Source organism: Rhagoletis zephyria, unplaced genomic scaffold, assembly GCF_001687245.7.
Source record: "Rhagoletis zephyria isolate East Lansing unplaced genomic scaffold, Rhagoletis_zephyria_1.1 Rzeph_scaffold_02021, whole genome shotgun sequence".
NCBI lineage: Eukaryota > Metazoa > Arthropoda > Insecta > Diptera > Tephritidae > Rhagoletis > Rhagoletis zephyria.
Genome location: NW_016159105.1, coordinates 36,792 through 58,394, shown reverse-complemented (window position 1 = coordinate 58,394; position 21,603 = coordinate 36,792). Strand labels below are relative to the sequence as shown.

General features: G+C 32.6%; 1 protein-coding gene across 2 annotated transcripts in view; it reads right to left on the bottom strand.

Moving 5' to 3' along the window:
* The window catches only part of LOC108365850 (homeobox protein 5-like), a 76,504-nt gene that overhangs the window by 28,894 nt on the left and 26,007 nt on the right, over positions 1–21,603 (bottom strand). For both annotated transcript variants that reach the window (XM_017620037.1, XM_017620038.1), the window contains one exon: positions 8,514–8,921. In XM_017620037.1, coding sequence (XP_017475526.1) covers positions 8,514–8,921 — 408 coding nt within the window. The remainder of the gene's footprint in view (positions 1–8,513; positions 8,922–21,603) is intronic.

The window sequence follows — 21,603 nt, the reverse complement described above, 5'->3', positions numbered from 1 at the left end:
GTGGACGTATGTACATACTATGTACATGAACCCTGTAGGAACAGGGCACTTGGTTTTCTAAGTAACTTTAAAAAGTCGTTAAAATCACTTTTTTAATTAATTTACAAGTTTTCGTAGAAATGGTTCGGAATTCTTGAAAATCATTATATCATTTCTATGAAAAGTGGTTTTCCCCATATAAAATACATGGAATAGTATGAGCGTTTTGAGCGGACTATAAATATCTTTTGATTTCAAAATAAAGAAATGGGGTATATTTTTTCAATATAGAACAATCCTGTGGGTGAGAGCATAAAAATTCCGACTTTACTTTTTCCACATAAATATTCGAGCCGCCCTAATGTACATACATATCGCACTCTAAATTAAAATCAGTCACATTTAAAAAAATCCCAGGAGAGCCAAACATCTGTTGATCCTGCGCAAGCGACGCCAGCAAAACAAAAACAGTCTTATTAGTATTTTAACCAGTTAAAGAAAATAGTGATGCATTTTTTTATGGGAAAAAATAAATTTTGACTGACTTTTTTGAATGTTGAAATGACTGTCTTTTTTTTTATTTGGGGTGCGATACGATAATTATGCATAAGATTTCAAATGTTTTGCTGGAATTTGAAACAACAATAAAATTAGATTAAAAACTTTGAAAACTAGCCGTAATTGAGTGTGTTTTCCTACAAGGTTGCATTTTTGTGCACCTATTGTCAATCTCTTTTTTTTATTGGTAGAAAGCTTTTTGCATGGGCGGTCGTGTGCGGCAATAAATATAAAAATTACAGGAAATCTCTGGTTAAAAAAATCGCAGAACTACGCACGAATACATACAAAAACGAACAAAGTAAAATACAGCCTAGAAGCATTGCATTGTTGGAGTGCGTGCATAGGTGAGTAGGTATGTATGCATTGCGACCGGATGAGCAGAATTTGTTTTACATGATTTTAATCGGATGTTAGCTTTCCTGTAAAGATACCTACAAACGCATATTAGTATGTGTTGAAGTTGATGCCATTTGAGATGAGCTTTGAAGAGTTTTTTAGGTTTTGTACTCGATAACACCTTCCGATGACTGCTTAAGAGTTCTGTATAATAGCAAACATAATTTCCATAATTTCGGAGAATCCTTCATGCGAGATGGACCAACATGATATAGACGTTCGAGAAAAAGTCCAATATATCGCTTTACCCAAAAAAAAAATATATATGATGAGCAGCTATTTGCGAAAGCAAGAGCTGACGTATAAAGCTCTGCGTACATTCTAAGCATTAAACTATAATCGGGGGGTCTATTATAGGATACTTGCTGCGATGGCGTGCCAAATAATGAAATGCTTGATCAGACATTCCTTGTGGGATACACAGCCATTATAACCGCACGTAACACCGAGGACGCTAACAGGAGACTTAACCATGTATGATCAGAGCTCAAGGGTGATTAGAAGAACGCAAATTTGAATTAGGGAAAGAAAAAAATAAGTCCTTCTCCCTACAAATTAGCAGATGCTACTTGAAGTAAACTTGCTGACATTTGTTGGATATTGACAATTAAATTAATTCGAAAGTTAAAATGAGAAGTACTCAACTTCGCACTTAAGGCCTTTTACGAAAAGACTATCTGCCGGTTTCACTGGTAACTAAGAGAAAAATTATCTTTCTGTCAGTTATTTATTATATTGAATTAAAAAAAATAATAACAATAAAAATAGCTTTCACTGAAATTGCTATAAGCATCCCATAAATTTAGCAAAACGCCACATGAAATGCCGCGAGGAAGAGTGCTGGAAAATATGTAACTATGTAGCCGCAAATAGCAGCTGGAAGATTAGAAGCAGATTGAATGTGCTGCATGGTAATGCAAAGAGAGAAATTTGAAAAGTAAAATCTGCTTAGCTGAAGCATTTACAAAAGCAATGCACTTTCATGCCGAGTAAATTCTTTCGTACTGAATATCTTCCGACGATAAAGTCCGCAGTTTTTTTTTAATTATTATTTTTTTCTAAAACATTTTCTTCGCAGATACTCATTTGGCAAACTTGTGAAACGATTTGCATACCAGAAATATCGTTTGTTAAAAATATAAAAATTTCGTCGTTCATTGTGTTATTTCTTTTGATGGTTATTTTTTCGATGCTTAATTCAAAATTAATGTGTAAAATCAATAAAATAAAGCTGACTTCCTAATGGAGTGATCAATTAATTTGGTGCGGCAGAGAGTGTGTGTGTGAAAATTTTTTCGTAATTTATTCGAGTGGATTTATTGGATAGCAAAAGAATTGAATGTGCAAACCACTTGAATGCTACTTAAAGTATTTGTTTTGTAAAAGTACATATGTACATAGATATGCATTTATGAACGTTGAGGAGCAAGTCCATAAATATACATACATACATGCAAGTCTTACATCGATTGCTCGGAAAAAGGTATGAGTATCAGGCACTCATGAAATTTATTTTCTAAACATCTGTGTCTTTTTTTTAACCACTTCGGGTGTAGTTCGGGACTACCACCTCGAGCTGATGCCGAGCAAGTCCCAAAATTGTCCTGAAGTAGCCTTGAATTCGTTCTGAAAAAGTCGTGAACAGTTCCGAAATGATCTCGATCAAGTATTCAAACGGTTGCAAAATCATCCCAAACTGGTTTCGAAATTTTGCCTTAATAACCTTGAACTAGTCTCGAAAAGGCTCCAGAACTAGTCCCTAAATGTTCAAGAAATAATTGCGAACAAGCCTCGAAATCTGCAAATGATTCTGAAATAGTCCATTAGCCCCTGACTTAGGCATTTGCAAACACAAGAGCTAATTGCAGATTTTCTGCTGGGTTACCGCAAATGTAACCCCCCTACCGAGAGCTAAGATATTTACACATCAAAAAAGTTGCATATAAAAAATTAAAAATCCTACATTACTCGTTTTCAGTGTCTCAGAAATCCATCTCGAAAAACTTTTAATTATATTAACCGACATTATCCATAAGTAGTTTGTATTTTGCAAGTGATACTATCATTTAATTGCTTACCGGTTTGCTTATGAAGTGCGCTTTTGTATAAATACATACCTGCCCTGTTTTGATACGGGTAGTTTTATTGCTTAATTATGCTAATATCTAGCGCGCGTAGCCTTAACCAAAATAAGGAAGTAACTATTCGTTTCGCAATTCACACTTTTTTTGAAGCGCTCCATGCCCAAGTTATGTTATCTTTAAATGTTTAATATCAATTTTTTCTACAACCAACTTGTTTTCTCTTTTCTTAATTGAATTGTAGCTTATAATTAAAATGTGGTGCTTTTTTGGGCTTGCTTCTTTGGCGGTACCGGCTAAGTTGTTTAGCCAATTTTTGATTGCATATGTACATGTTTTAATAAAATATACGATTTTTTCTTAGTTTTTACTTTTCATGGGTTGCAATAAATTTCAATTTAAGATTTAAGTGCAAGCTGAGCGTCAGTTGGAAACTTGTATCATATCAGACTGGAGCAGCGCATTTAAAGTGAACTTAATCGATTTTAAATTGAGTTATAATTAATGAAAAGTGTATATTAAATTTTGCAGCGGAGTAGGGTAAGACGAATTCAAAGTTGCAATGCTTAAACGGAATTGCGCTGAATAAGATTTTGTGGAAAATGTGCCGGAAATTGTTGATTGATTTGGTACAAATTTGGGGGTTTTTCCAAAAAAAAAAGTAATATTTTCTCCACTAGAGAGAAAATTTTTAATAACAAATTTACTTGTTTGATGCTACATATGTATGCACACAAATCTCATTTATCGTCCATATTTACGCTTAAAAGGAAATATGTGTTTATGATATTTTGAAACCCCCCCCAGCTAATGGACAATTTTGGTTTGTATTACAGGATTTTTATAAAAATTAAAATTTTTATGATGAAGGTAAAATATCATTAGCGATACTGCAAAACATTCTTTGTCAAATTTTCACCCTCGTGCTTAAATGATGTACATATGTGCAAAATATTTAAAATGTAATCTTTTTCGGTTGAGATAAAAAGCTGCTGACATCAAAAAGATGGAGTATAGCAGGACAAATTACTTTTAAAAGTACTAAATAATCCGGTCAGGCAAAAGCCGCTCGTAAGTAGTGAAATTTACTTCGAATTAATTATTAACTACATACCGTTGGACATTTGACAAAACAACTTAAGTCTGTCTTTCACATAAGCATATGTCGACAAAATATATTTTACAGTCAAAGAGAAAAATGTTGCATGTTTTAATTTAAGTAAATCGATATCTTTGACGGTAAAAAGAGCTTTGCCGACACCGTAAATGATAGCCTTAAGTGGTTTTGTTAAATGTCCACAGATATAATATTTAATTTATTTTGAGAACCTGCTAAGAATTGCAGATTCTATGTGGACACATCCGTCATTTTTGCCTAATATAGCGTCGCCAATATGTGCATTAGTGATTTTAAAGATACATATATATTTTTAGTTAAATTTTAAATAATTTTTTATATGCGATGTGCTAATGAACTTTAAATAATTTGTAGAGGTTCTCAACACCAACATTTATAGTTGACTAAGTTTATGAGATGTCTGCCTTCATGCGTAACTAAGAAAATAAGTAGTCTAAGCGTCATATGCGTACATATTTATGTATGTCCTTATATTTGTACTATATAAACATTAGAGTGGTCTAATTTTTGTATGGGAAAAAAATGTTTATCCTAGAAAACGGGGCACCCCTTAGTTTTTTTCCTTTTGATATTTGTAATGCCTATACCAACTTTCAGTTTTCTACCGCAACCAATACAGAATGCTAAATGGCCTTGAAATGCGCTACTAGACCGCTGTGAAACTGGCAAAAATATTGGTGATTTTTATAAAAAGCTACTGTTGCCATGAGAACTGAAGCTTGTGCGTTTTTTTTTTAGATAATTTAAATTTGAAATGTTCTTAGGTTAAGTACTTTACCAATTGTTTCATTAATAGATGTACACAATACTTCTAGGGTAAAATATGAGCATCCTCTAAATTTATACATAGACACGTAAGGTTTGGTACCAGCACCTCTTTCGGCAAGAGGAAAAATTGTGTGTATGTGACCCAACCAAACCATATCTTGGATTTTTTTTTTTTGGGCCAATCTAATGTACATTTATGTATGTATGTATGTACTTATGTATATCGAAACCGGAATGGGTTGGTTGTTCGCCGGTTTTGCGCATCATTTAGCGTTTACTTATAAAGCAGTTGCTCATAAAGTCGGCAGCAACTAATTGCTTGCAGGGTGTGATTCTTTCTATATTTACTGTTGCCTTTTGTTTTGGTAAACAATAAGAATTATTTATTGCTGCAAGCTACGAAAATATGCACATACATACATATGCATACGGCTTGAGGTCGCATTTTTGTGCAAAATTACTGTGAAAAAAAACAACACCAGTTTATAAATGGTATAAGTTATAGCGGCTATTTCGGAGATCTCCACATCTATTCATCAGACTTCTTCATCGAGTTGCTACGAAAGTATACATATGTATGTCTGCATAAAAATATACTTGTAATACTTGAAAGAAGTAATTTATAAAGAGAACTTGAAACTTTTATGAAATATTTTAAACACTAATGTCAGCTGGACTGTACATACATATGCCCAAAAAAGTATGTCAAGCAAATCTATTTTTTTTTTGTCATTAATATGATATGGTATGATCTACAGTCCTTGTCAATTGCATATCAGTTAGCGTCTTCCGAAATAAATACTGAGTAATCATAGTGATAAGGTAGTAATTGTTTTAACGCGTCACTCTGCATTTTGGCTTTTATATTTTATTTGGCCACTTTTTTTTTGTTTATTTTTTTATTTTTTTCACGTATCCACTCATCGTGTCTAATACATACAACACTTAATGGCATTAATATTCGCGCTCCTCAATGATGACTAATATTTGTAAGAATTTTTTAGCAGCACCAAAGATAGTCATTTTATTTAAGAATTGCAAAAATATATAATTCGTAATCGCTATTGCTTTCCGAACCAAAACAAATAAGTAATTTATATATATATAGCTGACTCATAGTTTGGCAAAATAAGTTGTTTTCTAAGTTAATGCATTTTTTGCACTTTTTATTTTTTTTCTAATGACAATTGGCAATTGCTGTTTGTTTTTTAATATTATTTATCATTATTTAATTATAAATATAGGGTGATCCATCCAAACATTTTTATTCATTTTAAATAAAACTTCTAAAACAGAACTGGATGTCGAAAGGTCAAATTTTCAATCAATCTTTCCAGCATTGCCCGAATTACGCGAGTGAGTTTGGCTTCCAAGTTTTGAGCCAAAGCTAGATTATCGATGGAGAAGAAAAATTCAGACATCACTTGCTTTAATTTCAAATTTTAATGAAATATTTAAAGAAAATAAATGCCAGACGTTCAGACATCCAGTTTTGTTTTAAGTGTTTTATTAAAAATTCAAAGACCAATGTCTACATGGATCACCCTATACGAATGTTCCTTACCTTATGACCCAGCATCAAGCATGTAATTGTGATTACTTATTTTTAACGAACAAATCAATTTATTTACATAAGAAATGCTTTTCTTGCGCTTGAAATGCAAAATATTTTTATGTCTAAAATTTCTACCTTTCACAACATTTAATAATGCGCGCAAATATTATGACTACGTGTATGTACGCGGAGGCAATCAATTCGTCACGCCATTTATAATATTTTGTTTACTAGGAATTTGCTAATATATGTATATGTGTGCATTTTGTAGAAGTTGTATTTTTAGTTGTCATTTTACGCTGCAATTTCAAAAATTTATATTTACTAACACTGCACGGTAGTGTTTACAAATTGCTTTTAAAATATTTAACTGATAAGAATTTTACGTTGAGAAAGCACGTAGAGGGTTGTATTAGATGCTTAGGTGAAATTCTCTCAATAAGTAAGTATAAATATGGAAGAATTTTGTTTATTAATATTTTTTATAAATCTTTTTCACATTATAGTCAGCTATATACCTAAGTATGTACTTAAATTCCGGTTGTTTTTGTTGACCTTAATTTTAGCTTAATTCAGACTCATTTTCATGCCGATCTAGGCTTCGGCAGCACTGAATGGGCATTTTGCAATTAGAATGCAAAAGTGTATTATTATGGAGTCTTACATAGGAGCATTACAACTAAACCTACATATTTGCATTTCAATGGTAAATATGAACGTTTAGCTAGAACATTTCATGGTTGCTATTTAAACAGCCGTCAGCTGATAGTCGCGTACGAAATGAGCGCAAAACTAACAACTAGGTCAAATGTGAGTGAAATGAGGTGCAGTAAGTGAAATTATGTAGGTCAAATAGAGGAGTGAAATTAAACAAAACTAAAATAAAAGCGTTGAATGTTTTACTGTACTTTCAATAGTTCTATGGCAAATTTTTCCATTTTTCTATGTTTTTAAATTCAGGGGAATAAATTAACGATTATCTTAAATTTTTATATGCGAATTGAAGTCGGTTAGTCATTATGTCTGTTTCCTTTTTAAATGGCATACGTTTTTTATCATTTCAATGCCTAGTGGAAATTCGGCATAGCCAACTTTATTGGGAGCCTGAAAACTGGATTTGAGTTTTTGAAAATCTAAAAACTGGGCATCATCTTTTTTATGAAAAGCTGGACACAAATTGTTGGCAATTTAAAAACTGGATATAAAGCGTTTTTGTATAAAAAACTGCACAATAATTTTTGGAGATTAAAAAACTGTAAAAAAATTCATAAAAAATTGGGTCTTTTAAAAACTTGTCATAAATTTTTGTTGCTAAAAAAATGGACACTCATTTTTAGAAAATTAAAAACTGTAAATGATTTTATGGTAATTTAAAAACTTGGCATGAATTAATTTTGGTGATTTTTAAATTGGACAAATAAAGTTAGCGTCGACTCAAGTAGCACACTGGTATATAGCTTGGTGTAAATTTACGAATTTCGGTATAAATCTGATTAGTTGTTGAATGTTATGAACACCATTATGAATGGAATATCAAAATCGGGCTGCAAGCCACTTCTGAGAAAAAAGTTTCAAGCAAAAGTTACGTACTTTTATCCTTAGAATCCAAATCTGTAGTAAAAACATGTATATCTAAATTGAAAAAAAAAATGAACTACCAGTCAGTTATACCCACTTCCGGTCGAAACCGGAAGTCGGTAATACCACCAAAACACAGAGCATCTCCGATTCAGTATGTCAAATTTTTGTGGTATTCAATAAAAAACATTTCCTTCCTTTTCAGAGGGGGTGGACGGATGATTTAGGACACCTTTTATATTACATATACCACAATAAAAGGAATATATATATATACATTATCATCGCAAGAATCACAGAAATCGCAGGAATCGCAGAAATTTTCGCTTCTCACTCTCTCTCTTTCATACAAACAAATTCATTAACTTTTCCATTCTATCAAACTTTTAATAGTTGCTCGTGCTTAGCTCTTCAACCTTCAAGCCCCGATCCAATAGCACTAACTATTAGTACTCACCTTCGGCGCATGAAGATATATACCGATGATCGTAACAGTAAACCATTTCATGGCCCAACCAATCATCAACTGAATAATCGGTTGAACGTTTCTCATCTCTTGTTGCGTGGTTATTTTCTTGTCGTTTACTGTTTGAGCGCGTTTTGCGTTGCTTTTGATTATGCTGTTGTTGTTGTTGTTGCTGCTGTTGACGAATATGCTGTTGCTGCTGTTGATGTTGTTGATGATTGTGGTGGTGGTGGTGGTGATGTTGATGACGTCCATTTGTCGAAACACCCGAATCGGATGAATCATTTTTCGAATTGCTACCGTTTTGTGGTTGCTGCTGTTGTTGTTGTTGTTGATGGTAATATCTGGGATTACGTATATGCTGACTAGCTCTGCTACCATTACGTTGCACAGTGTCATCTGCAAGAGCGGCGGAGAGAGAGAGAGAAGAGTAGCGGAGAAAAATTAGTGAGCTGTTGTTTTTACTAGTTATGTGGATTTAAATAAAAACACGGAGTGAAATCAAAGTTTATGATACGGCTAAAAGTAAAGTTCAATGTGCCTTGGGTAATAGTTTAAATTTATTTCAATTCGATTGGAAATATGCTTTTAATTTTTTTGCAAAAAATTGTGCATAGGCTAAAGTTAAGCTACTGCGTAACTTCGGAGAGACCAAGGGCCGAACATTCAAAGGGGAAGTGCTTTCAATCGATTCTGCGCTTTTTGCACATTTTATTAAAAAAAAGGGAGTTTCGAAAAATTCCGTAAACTTCCAAAAATGACTAGGCATTTATTTTATTTTGCTTTTATTCCATTTTATTTTATTTATTATTATTTACTCGCAGTTATTGTTTAGGGTACACCCAAGCGCCGCCGCTAAACAAATTCAAACTCAGGCAGATTCAAATTCCCAAAACTTTTTTCAGCTGTGTCTACTGTGCACTGAATAGCAGTACTGCATTATAAATATTTGTGTTTGATTATTTTCTTGTTTTAATTAATATTTTCTTTTGGTTTACCGCAGTAGCTAATTTATATTCTCATAAAAATGCACATATAAAAATATAAATGTAGTACACATGTATATAGCTATGAATATTCCCTATTATTTTAATTTTTGAACATTTCATTCATAAAAAATGTAAGCAACAAAGCTACTTTAACTTATGTCATAACCAATTTCGCAAATAGTAAAAGTAAATCGGCTCAGTCGGGCTTAGCAATCCACCACTCGAACGCACACAGAAACATCCCTGCGAAAACTTGAGGACCAGGTTAGAGTTACTTAAATTGCTACCTACTTAGTATAAATTACAATGAGTAACAAAATTTCGATTTAGGTTTTTTTTGTTGTAAATCAAATTTTTAAGATAAAAGAGAACGTTGAAGGAGCAGCATTCCTCATTTGAAACAAATGGTTTTCGATTGTCCTTTGCATTCGAGTCGCCACAGCAAATGTAGAAAGAATATTTTCCCAAATAAATTTTAATAAAAAATTAAATAAACTGGAATTTTCAATGTTCTCTGGTATTTGAAGAACTGAAAAATTTCGTTAAAAAATTCTTCAGATAGTACTAAAATTGAGGTGTTGAAAGAAATGTTAAAAAAATTAGCAAATTAATCAACAAGAAATAAATAAACTAATACCCAGTTTCACCAATCAGTTTTTAAATTTATCAGACGTTTAAAACAAAATGTTATTTAAAGTATCCATTTTATAAAGTATTTTTTTGTTTAGTTAAGTATAACTTAAATGTTTTATGTTATTTTGTTTTAAATTTATCGTTTTTTGCTATTTATAATCAATGAAATTAAAAATTTTTATTTTTTTATAACTTTCCTCGTTTTTTGGTTGAAAGTACAGTGTTTTATGGAAACTTACAGTTTGTGGAAAACAAAAAATTTGGAGACACTAATTATTATTTATAACTTATTTCGATTGGATTCGCTTGAAACTTTACAATTTGGGGATCTTAAGGTCAGCGACTTTATCAACCTGAAATCAGATTTTATAACTCAAAATGGCGGATCCATATTGGATTTACCATTTATCATGTAAAAGTTTAAATCGAACGTGCGTACATGGCGTATGAGTAACATTCTCATCTCGTCTGGATAACTCATACGCCATGTATTTACGTACATTGCAGACATTCGCCAACTAAATACATATTTATTTCGCTACTTGGTTCCTCCTACCGAAACTTGGTAATTATAATTTAGCCATATCCTGGGTGTAGAATACTATTTGTAAATTTCTACGCCGCAATACAAACTATATAAAGAAATATTTTACCACTATTTCTACTACTCTGTAGTTATGCAAGTATCATAGAACTGGTCAGGTTCTGAAAAGTCAATTCATTTTGTAGCTGAGCTTAACTGTTAAATATGCATTTAAAATCAGTGAGTTCAGTTTCCCAAATATCTAATATATTTAAATAAATATTAAAAACAAGCATTGTTTAACAATATCACACCTACTTGACAACATATGTAGATAACCTTACATATGTGCATACATATGTATACTAATGCTTTTCTTATCAGCTTATCTGATAACTTGTCATAGAGGAAGTGGTTTATTGTTTCCCAAAAATTTTCCTAGTAGAAATAGCAGAATTTATGTCCGCCGTTACAATAAAGTATGTCGCATTAGATGCCTGTGCTTGATACACGTAAAGCATATCTTAAATTTTGATTGGAACTAATACTTATGTTTATTTGCTTAAATTTGTTTTTAGTTAAAAAATAATTGCATCGTAGGGGTTTAAAAACGAACCAATTTTGTCTATTATTTATGTATAAAGGCAAGTAACAATCTGTGGGCAATATTAATTTTATATTTATGTATGTACATCAGACGATACATTTAGAATGGAGATAGTCAGGAAAAGTGAATGACGTCAAACGAGTAAAAATAGGTAATATAAAAATTAGTTTAAGGCAGGTACATAGCTATGTAAACATACATACATAAGCCCACGTTCTTTTTGTGTGATATGGCTTTAACTGCTTTGTTTATTTACTTATTTGCAACCACACATACATATATACGCATACATTTGTAAGCGTTTATATGATATTGATATACAGATTACCACCCACTGAGTGGCCGCACAAGTGCAAATACTAGCACACTTTTGATTTATGGCTTTCGATTCTATGAACCCAGTAAAAAATTGGTTTAAAGAGAAATTCATTTTCTATTTTTAATTTGGCAAGTCAATCGTTTTTCGGTTTTGGCCGAGATCACAAAATTCGCCAATTGCCTCTCTCCTTTGCGGGTTTGGGTTGTTCAACCCTAATGCAGGCGGGTCCTTCTACACTTGGTTCTTCCATTGTGTTCGTGAGCATCCCAGCTTTCGTTTTACTGCCATGGAGCACCAAAATCGTCTCATATTTATACACCACTTTTCTGCGGGAAATAAGATTACGTGTTTTATGTGAGACTTGTAGAGCGTAGTTTTCGTTCATCGAGGGAGGAGCGTGCTATTCAAATGCAACGAGTTGTGCGCTAGGCTTCGCTCTCAACACACACCAAACTATAAACCAATGAACAAACCTAAAATACCTGGAAATTTTTTCTGGGAGTCTATAATCTAGTAAGCGAGACTTAAAAAATTTATTAATTTGATACCTCAATATATGTATGTATGACCTACTAATACAGGATGAGATGCAAACGCGCTTACAAACCGTTTATAGAAAAAAACCTCCAAGCAGTTAAATATTTCACCAGTACTTAAAGTTTTCAGTTCTCGCATCATAATTTTAAAGCCACGCTTTCTCCCTTAAATAGCATAACTCTGAGAACATATAAACATTTATTTATACTGCAGAGGTTTACCATATATCATTAGAACCCTTGAACATTTCTTCAAGAAGCTTGTAGCTAAAGATTTTTACCACTCTTTACCCGAAATGTATAGCACACCACTGAGCTGATAAGAGAAACTCTTCATATTCAAGTAATGTCTGGAACACACAATATGTACATAAATGTTCCCGCTATTTTTTTTTATTTAGTTAAGCTTAGAACTCCACCGTAAGCAAACCAAAGTGCATGTAAGTATGTAGTTATTTTAATATTCCACAGAAAAAAAAACTAATTAATAAATTTTTCATTGCCACCAATCAATCACCATCAACCATTTTCATTGCAATAGGTCATTATTAAGTAGGTGTGCACTTTTATTTCCTGCCAAGATATCAACTCACCCACTCGTGCGTGGGCAATGTACCTGTACTACATACATAGCTACATACATATGTATGTATAAACAAAACAAACATTTATTTTTATTGTATTTTTATGACTGATTATTTCCAAGCAAGTATATGACAGCATATGCCTTTATTTTAGTGTCTATGTGTGTGTTGGCGCATTTAATCGGTCAATTTCATGCACTGCGTAATGAATATTCACCTTTTAGAAAACGTTATCAATTGCGCTTTTAAATCGTGCTTACAAACAAGCCCATGTATGTATGTATGTATGCGTGTATATATTATGTTTTTGTGTATGCACTTAATAAAGTACTAAAATAATGCTTAAATAAATGATGTGCATAATTTGCACCAGCAATATTTATAGGCAATCCACGACATGGAAATGCGTCATCAGCATACGACGCAGTGAAGTCCCACCATGCGATGGCCGGAATCCGATGCCTGACGATACACTCGTATACTTTTAATGAATTTACTTATCAAGTTTGTGCGTGTGTGTGCATGTATAAAAAATAGGAAGTAGATGCAAGCTTGGCGGAAAAGTACGGCATAGCGCACTCATGTAACTACACGCATGCCGTGTCCGTCAATGCCGGTGGTGCGTCAATTGTGGCGTACAAATAAATTAATTGTAGAAAAATAAATGAAACGAGCAAAAAAAAATAAATAACAAACAGTAAGATTTTGAATGATGAGTGTTTTTAAATGTTTGCGTTCTAGTAGGCAATTAATTTAGTTTCTATTTTTTTTTTAATTTTTCTTTGCAACTGTAAGCGTTAACATGGGGTGACTTCTATTTAATTTTTTTTGCCGCTCTTACGCATTAATTTACATTTCCACTTGTTAACGTATCGCAAGCATTTCAATTGTCAACAAAATGCAAACAAATAAAATTTAAATGGTATAATTAGCTGGCGTCAATCATACGCCCGGCCTTCCATTAAAAAATAGTGCCGGCAAATTGTATATAGCACTTAAAAAATTGTCAGCTTGACGACAAAAAAAAAAAACTGCTACAACAAAAACTAAAACCAAACTAGCAAACGGTTAACATTCGAAATTTCTGGGGGATTCAGTGAAAAACATCTTCCCGAAGTGGTACAAAAAGTTTTTATATATGGAAAGTTTTTAATTTTTTTTAGATACATACATATACATATGTATATATCGGACCTTTGCGCAAAAGTATCGTATGGTAAATATTTTTCGAAATTCACTTTTTGATGTGGAAATAAAGAAATAAGAAATAAGAATGTGAAAACATTTCTAAGAAAAAATAGCCTTCAGTTATATTTCTCAAGCCAAAGCAGAGAAAAATACAAAAAGCACTTTCGTGTAAAATTTGGTTTTTGTAACATACGATTGCGGGCGTTTACATAAATTCGAATCGATAGGAGGTCTTGTTTAGAAGGAATTGGGTCGCCAGGTTGTAAAACAGAAAGCTTCTGAAATTAAGAGAGGGAAAACTAGAATAAAGCTTTACTAGCGAGCTGCGGGGATGAATCAAATGTTTCAGGAAAATAATTTTAACGTTCATTGGAACCCTAAAGAGACTTTCAAAATGCCTGCGGTGGGAAAATTTTTCATTGAACTTAATATAGAATAAATACATAATTAAAAAATAAAACAAGGAAAGTGTTGAGTAAAAAAGAACTAGTAATTTAAAAAGATTAAGAATTAAAAATACACACTTCCATTGGCGGTAAATAAAAAAATGAAAATGCAACCCCGTACCACCTAACGGTTAGATGTTTTGTGGAAGTATTTATTTCCATTTAAGTAATATTTCTACTAAATATTTATAAAACACATGGACCATAAATAAGGATATTCCACATTTCTCGACCCCTTCGCCACATATCGGGCAAACCGTTTCGTGAAGTTATTACTTTTTGTGTAAGTAAAGCACATCTTATTTAAAAACCATATCATACCATAAATGCAAAAACATTTTATCTAGTGGTTTAAGATCAGGCTCTATTTAAAACAAGGTAAACATTTTGATATTTTATACTTATTTCGGTAAGACCCCAAGAAGATTTGGTTTTTAATACACTTTTAAAATTGGCAATCAATTATTCCTCAGCATTATTAAGCCGTCAAATGCATCGCATGGGTATGTACATTCGTGTGATATGTATGCTAGACAGCTGCATCACATTTCCATTGAGCGATCTTCATAAAAAATAACAATGTTCATAAGTACAACAAACATATTTCCATATGTTTTATATCCTACCGACGTAAACACACATTGTACATATTGTATGTATGTATACCTTTCGATATCACAGCCACCATAAATATTCATTAAAATAGCGCGCCAGCAGGCTTGTTTATGCAAATCTGGACATTTATTTGCAATTATAAACTATTCATATGGACAATTTGCATTGGAAATTTTCAATTACTATTTTCTTGCATACATACATATATACATACATACATGTATGGAGCAAAAACGAAATGAGAAATGTGCATACAACACTCGTATGAGCTCGTATTTTATACGGTTACTTTGCAATTGACTTATTGATCTATGAATGCCTGCAGCAAACAAAATTTAGCGGATACATAGCTAATGAGGTAATTGTGGGGTATATGTATGTGGTATGCTATGTAGTAAGGAAATATGTAAGAGCTGGATAGAAAAATACTTCTATATAACGGATGCACACAATTTTTTTTTTTATATGGAAGAAAACCGAAACACCCTGGACAAAAAAAAAAATCTAAAAAATCAACCGTAATTTTTAGCCATTTGAAACTTGTACTTTGGTTTACTAGAATTCAATGGGCTACAAGCATGAGTATGCACATTATCTTTCTACGAAATCTTATTAAAAAGTTAGAAATTTTTACGAAAGTTTGTTCAATTTTTTTAAATATTGCACAAAGTTGTAAAATTGGATTTACAAGGGTTTTGTTAAAGAATCAATTATATTTTTATAAAAAAAAAATAACCAAAATTAAAACCAGCTACAAAAATAATATGTTAAGACTTGTCATGCGGCTATAATTATTTCGACCACTGTATATGTGTGTATGTAGATAAATATTTGCAATTCCAAAAGATTTTAAACCAACTTCTACATCATATTCGCTTAAAAAATTACATGCCAAAAATTATTCGGAATATTTTTTCAGCGTATATGTAGTAGAGACAAACAAACAAAGATGGTGAAATTTATGCCATGATTAGATAAACTTGAAAAACAAAAATTCAAAAATACATACATTTACTCATATTAAGGTATGTAAGTATTCTACAACAATAACAATGTATTTTGTATGAAAAAGTCGCACGTACGCCTCACATTGTGAAAAATGGACTTTTTTGTGTCGAACGAAAGAAGAAAGCGAAATGCCTATAACGGTATTTCATAACTAAAGTGATGAAGGACTATGGAAAAATTTCGACTAAGTCTATATTTTTCATAAAACTAATAAATAATTCGCAAGCAGCAGTCCAAAATCAAAATGCAAAACAAACTCAAATTTTAATTTTTTGAATTCTCTCTCTCTCTTCTACTCAAGTGTCGATATGCAACATGTTTTATTTTAATTTTTTCCGCTATTTTGTGTTTATAAAAAATATGGTTCATACTACAACATAAAATATCAAAATGTGATTTCTTAACTTTTTGTAATACTCATGAAAGTGCAGTAAATTTGAGTGCAAATTTTCGACTTTTGAATCAGATTAATTTTTTTTTTTTGTATTAAGCATTTTTATAGAACAAAAAATTTGAGTACAACCATGTGTAAGTTTGATGTAGCTAGAACTTACCGTTGAATTTTCGGCAATTTTTTTGCGAATATTTTTCCATACAAAAAAAAAAATCAAAAATAAATACTTTGTATGGAAAAAATTCGAAAGACCTTCAACAAAAAATCTAAAAAATCAACGCGACTTTTTAACTAACTTCGAATTGCATACTAAAAAAAAAATATAAAAAGCCCAATAAACATTGTGGAGAGCGTTCCTAAATTACCTTCGATATCCAAGATGCATATCCAGCTGAGAATGAACTCATAACCAAACTTAGCTTTCCAACGTTAATAAAATATTGGAAATACACTCGAAATAGGTTAAAAAAAATTAAAACCAAAGTAACAAGAGAGAAAGTGAAATCCAGTTCATTCTTGAAGGGAAATGTAAGACAATCACTCTCTCTAATTAAAATTTCAATTCGATAATGAGCTGGATTTCGAATTCATAACGAACGTAGTCGAATCGACTACGAACCTATTCTAGAATCATTATCGAAGGTGGGACTTGAAAAAAAGATTGGTTTTTAATCAAATATAAAAAATTTCCCTGAAAATTTATTGAATATTACCAAGTTTCCAACAAAGTTAAGAAACTATAGTTTTATGTTATTTTTCGTAGAATGGACAATATTTTTATAAAAAATTAGCAGACAAAAATTACAATAAAAAATGTTGAATCCATGGCATTTTGGAGAAATTTCCCTGCCAATACTTCTGGCCGTGAGTTTCGGTCAATATCAAATTATTTAAACTCCAGCGCCAACTAGCGGATCCAAATGAACACACAAAACCCAGTGAGTTTGAATCCAATAACTCGCCGAAATTTCATCGCATATTTTCTAGAGCTCTTTGTAGTTTGTCATTTGTATGTGATATATATAAAAAAAAAAAATCACGTCATTTGAAAATATTTCGCGATTTTTCTTTCCCTTTTAAATGCCAATTGCCTATGACACACTCACGTGACGCGTTCTAACTCACCACACACAACAAGCAATTATCCATGCGAGCGCTGCCAAAAATGCAGCACACACTTTTCTCGAGCGCATGTTGATTTTCTAAAATATTCTTGAATATTTTTATCTGGTTGTTTACTCAAAATTTAAACTATGTACATACATAATTCCGCGAAAGGCTTTTGGCGATATGAAAAGACATTCTTAAATACTAAATGATTTTTTTAACCGAAAAAAGGGGCCAATTTATGCATACATACACACATAAACATACATGTGCATGTATTTGTAGTAGAAAACAAATATGAAAATAAAACTGCCAAATATTTTTAAAATAGCACAATTTTTTCAACATTTCTTTCAACCCATTCCAATTTTCACTTTCCATTTTCAGTTTCAATTTTAAATCAAATCCTCAACAATGGTCAACAAAACCAGCATCAGCAATTTGGGCAAATGAAAGCAGCAACAAGAGCTGCAACGTAAATCACAACAACAACAAAATGAATAAATAAAAGAAATTAACAAAAACAGCATACAAGCTACATAAGTCACAAGTGAGCAACGACAAATGGGCAACCCAAACTTTGCATGTAAATTTACCTTAATATTTTTTTTTGTATGCGAAAAATTTACATGAAACGCTCGCACGTTTGTGTCTTGTGATATGTGAAATTTACGTTGGATTAGTTGTCGTTATGAATGAAGCTATTAGCAGCGCCGCAAAAGCAGCCATCAGCCAAAAGCTTCCGTCGTACGTGTCGTATGAGTAACTTAATTTCAAATGCAGCAACCCAAAATGCCTCATCACTGAGTCAATCATCTATTTCCTTCAATTTCTATTTCTATCTACTGAAAGTGTACTTATTTTTACATACACTAATTATTTATAAACTATATTTTCTACAAAAAAAACAAAATTCATTTATTTATGTCTGCACATCTCGTAAATTTGACGAAAATTATGGCAAACGTCAAAACTAATCAAGCAATAGTATGTGGGGGATAGTAGTGAGGAGAGAGAGAGAGGGAGAGAGGGAGAAGTGAGTGGGGCCATATGAAGCACAAGACTCACTAGCATATTTATGTTATGTTTGTTTACTGGATAGGCAGCTGACATAAATAAATGAAAAGTGATTAGGCCAATTTGTTTTGAGTGTGCGTTGGTATAAGTTTTAGGAGGAAAATGTGAGTATAAGGGCAACGGACGAGGTTCATAGGTGGGGAAGAGTAGGAAAACATTATGTTTGTTTGCTATAATAGAAAAAAAAACTAGCAAATAATATATTATTTTTGCGTGCATTAGGTGAGAAGTATTTCTACGCCGATTTGTAGTGAAAATTCTGGCGGTTCTACTCTCACGATCAACGCAGATATCGTAGCAGCTTGTTGGGTGATAAAGAACTCAGCTGTTAGTCTCTTAAAACATCGCTGCCGAAAGTATTCCGCCGTCTAATCCTCCTATAATCAGGAAGGGAATATGTGAATATCATGTAAGCTTATCACAGCCACGAGAAGTGCACAGTCAGCAATCCCACAAGTCTTTTGCTGTTCCATCTGCTCAATGAAACCAAATACCTAGCAATACACTTTTGGGATTGAGGGCAACATTAGTTTTGAGCGAAATATTTACCTATATATCTATATATTTCTGACGATCACCGAAGGTGGGAATGCTGTTTGATCAGTTCGTATTTTGGAAAGAATGCGAATATTCGGTTTGTCAAGCCTCTGCAAAGTATGTTTTTTTTATTCCAGGAAAGTCTAATATAATATATTTTTTTATATATATCTTAGCGGAAATTTTGATGTCAAAGAGGCGCCTCGCTCTGGTCGACCAAATACTAGAAAGGTCGATGCAATAATGCAAATTAATGAGCAAGACCAGTATGGAAGCTGTCAGGGTAAAGTGAAGGCACTAAACATGACCCACATGCCAGTTTGGAAACATCTAAGACGAACAGACTACTAACAGAAGTTCGACGTTTGGGTGCCACAGGAACTAACGCACGGAATTATCATCCTCGAAACATTGCTGGAACGCAACCAAATCGAACTATTTTAAAAGCGAATCATTGCGGGCGATAGCAATGGATATAAAACGAGAATAAGCAACGGAAACGATCACTTCGAAGCTTGAATTGACTGCAAATAAGGCTATGTTGAGTATTGGTTGGGATTGGAAAGGAACTGCCCATTATGGACTGCTTCAACGTGGCGTTAAGATCAATTCGAGCCTCTACTGTTCACTGCTCGACCGTTCGCCAAAAGAAAAGGAGTTGTGTCCCATCATGACAATGCAAAGCCACTTACACATATCTTTGAACACTCGAAAAAAATTGACGGAACTTGGCTGGGAAAGTTTAACTTCTTGCACCTTGAAACGCGGGATTTCCGTTTTTTTCGGTCACGGAAAAGTTCTCTTGATGGTAAAAAATTGACCGACCGAGCCACTGAAAATTACTTGGCCAAGTTTTCCGCCGATAAACCTCAAACGTTCTATACCTACTGAATGCTGAAGCTACCCGAAAAGTGGTAAGATGTCAAGTAGACTTACCATGTGACTTAATTCATAAAATATTTTTTACTTTTCCACCTTAAATTAATAACTTCCTTGGTTTTGTTTTATTACTCAATTAATATACCTAATAGATTTCCCTTTTCCATAGCAAAAATGGAAACATATTTTGGTTGGTATTTTTTTATTTAGCACAGCGCAAGCGATAAGAAAACGTAAAAATTCATAAACGAACATTACACCATGCCTCAAAAGTCAATGCCACATCATATCGTTCGTCGCCCTGTAATGCGAAATTATATAAATATTTCATGAGGTGAGTTTCATAACTAACAAATTTTAATTGTTTTGTTTTTTTTGTTTGTTGTTTTGTTAATTTGCAATTACTTGCTTAAGCAATAAAAAACGCGTTTCGATTGCATCACGGGGCAGTGAACTCGTTCTCTTTTTCTCATCGTCAATTACATCTCAGAGTGCAATTTATCTCGAATATTTTTTTGCTTACATCTGGTGCTTTCTGCACTCGATGTCAACTACGCACATGCAGTGTAATTTACATGTTAATTTGATTGCCTGAAGTTTCGATTATATGCTATATGTATGTAGGAATAAATAATTCTTTAAATATTCCCTTTCGAATAAATATATGTACATATATGCATTAGGGCGGTCCAAGAAAGTGTAAAGTCGGAATTTCAGTGCTATGACCAACTAAAATTGTTCTATACCGCAAAAAATATAGCACCGTTTTTTATTTTGAAATTTAAAAAAATTTTAGAGGTACCTCAAACTTTTCAAAAATGTTTCGTTCTTAACAAGTAATTTTTAGCAAAAAACAAAACCGACTTAAATTCTCAATAAAAAAAATTTATATATATTTCATGATCCAATGATCGGATCTAAATCAGATTAGTATAGTACCACCACTGAGATACTATATATCGGATGCAAAAAAACATTATCGAAATCGGTTGACGTGGTCCAAAGTTATGCGGTAACATACATAAAAAAAAAAAATCCGACGAACTGACAACCTCCACCCTTTTTGGAAGTCGGTTCGGAAAACTCTATTTCTCTTCAAGAGACTACCAGTAATAATACCCGATATTTTTCCTTTAACAATTCTTATACTAAGTGATTTTTATAGGTAATCCAAAAACCCGCAAAAAAAAAACAACGTTACTAAGTATAAAAAAATGGAAAAATAAAAATTGTGTATTATTATTGGAAGTCTTCTGAAGAGAAAAAAAGTTGGCCCCAGAAGTGTTGTGTCTAATTAATCCTACATTGCTTGGTCGAGTTATCTGGATTCTCTGATGAATTTACCTAATTTGCTTATGAAATTATTGCAATTTTTTGGCTGACAACGGCGGTAATTTCAATTGTAAACAAATCTTATTCATGACGCATTTTGCCCAAGAGTAGGTGTCCCGTGATGATTGCTACAATTCAATTTCTAAACACACATTTAGGCTGTTAGAACATATTTTTTCGTACAGAAGCAATTGGCGAAGCATTTTGGTCTCGACATAGAGTTAACTCTATGTTTTTGAATGGAAGACGTCACATAGGCGACGCTTGCATTGACGCAACCAGCAGAAATCGACGAACTCTGTACTTT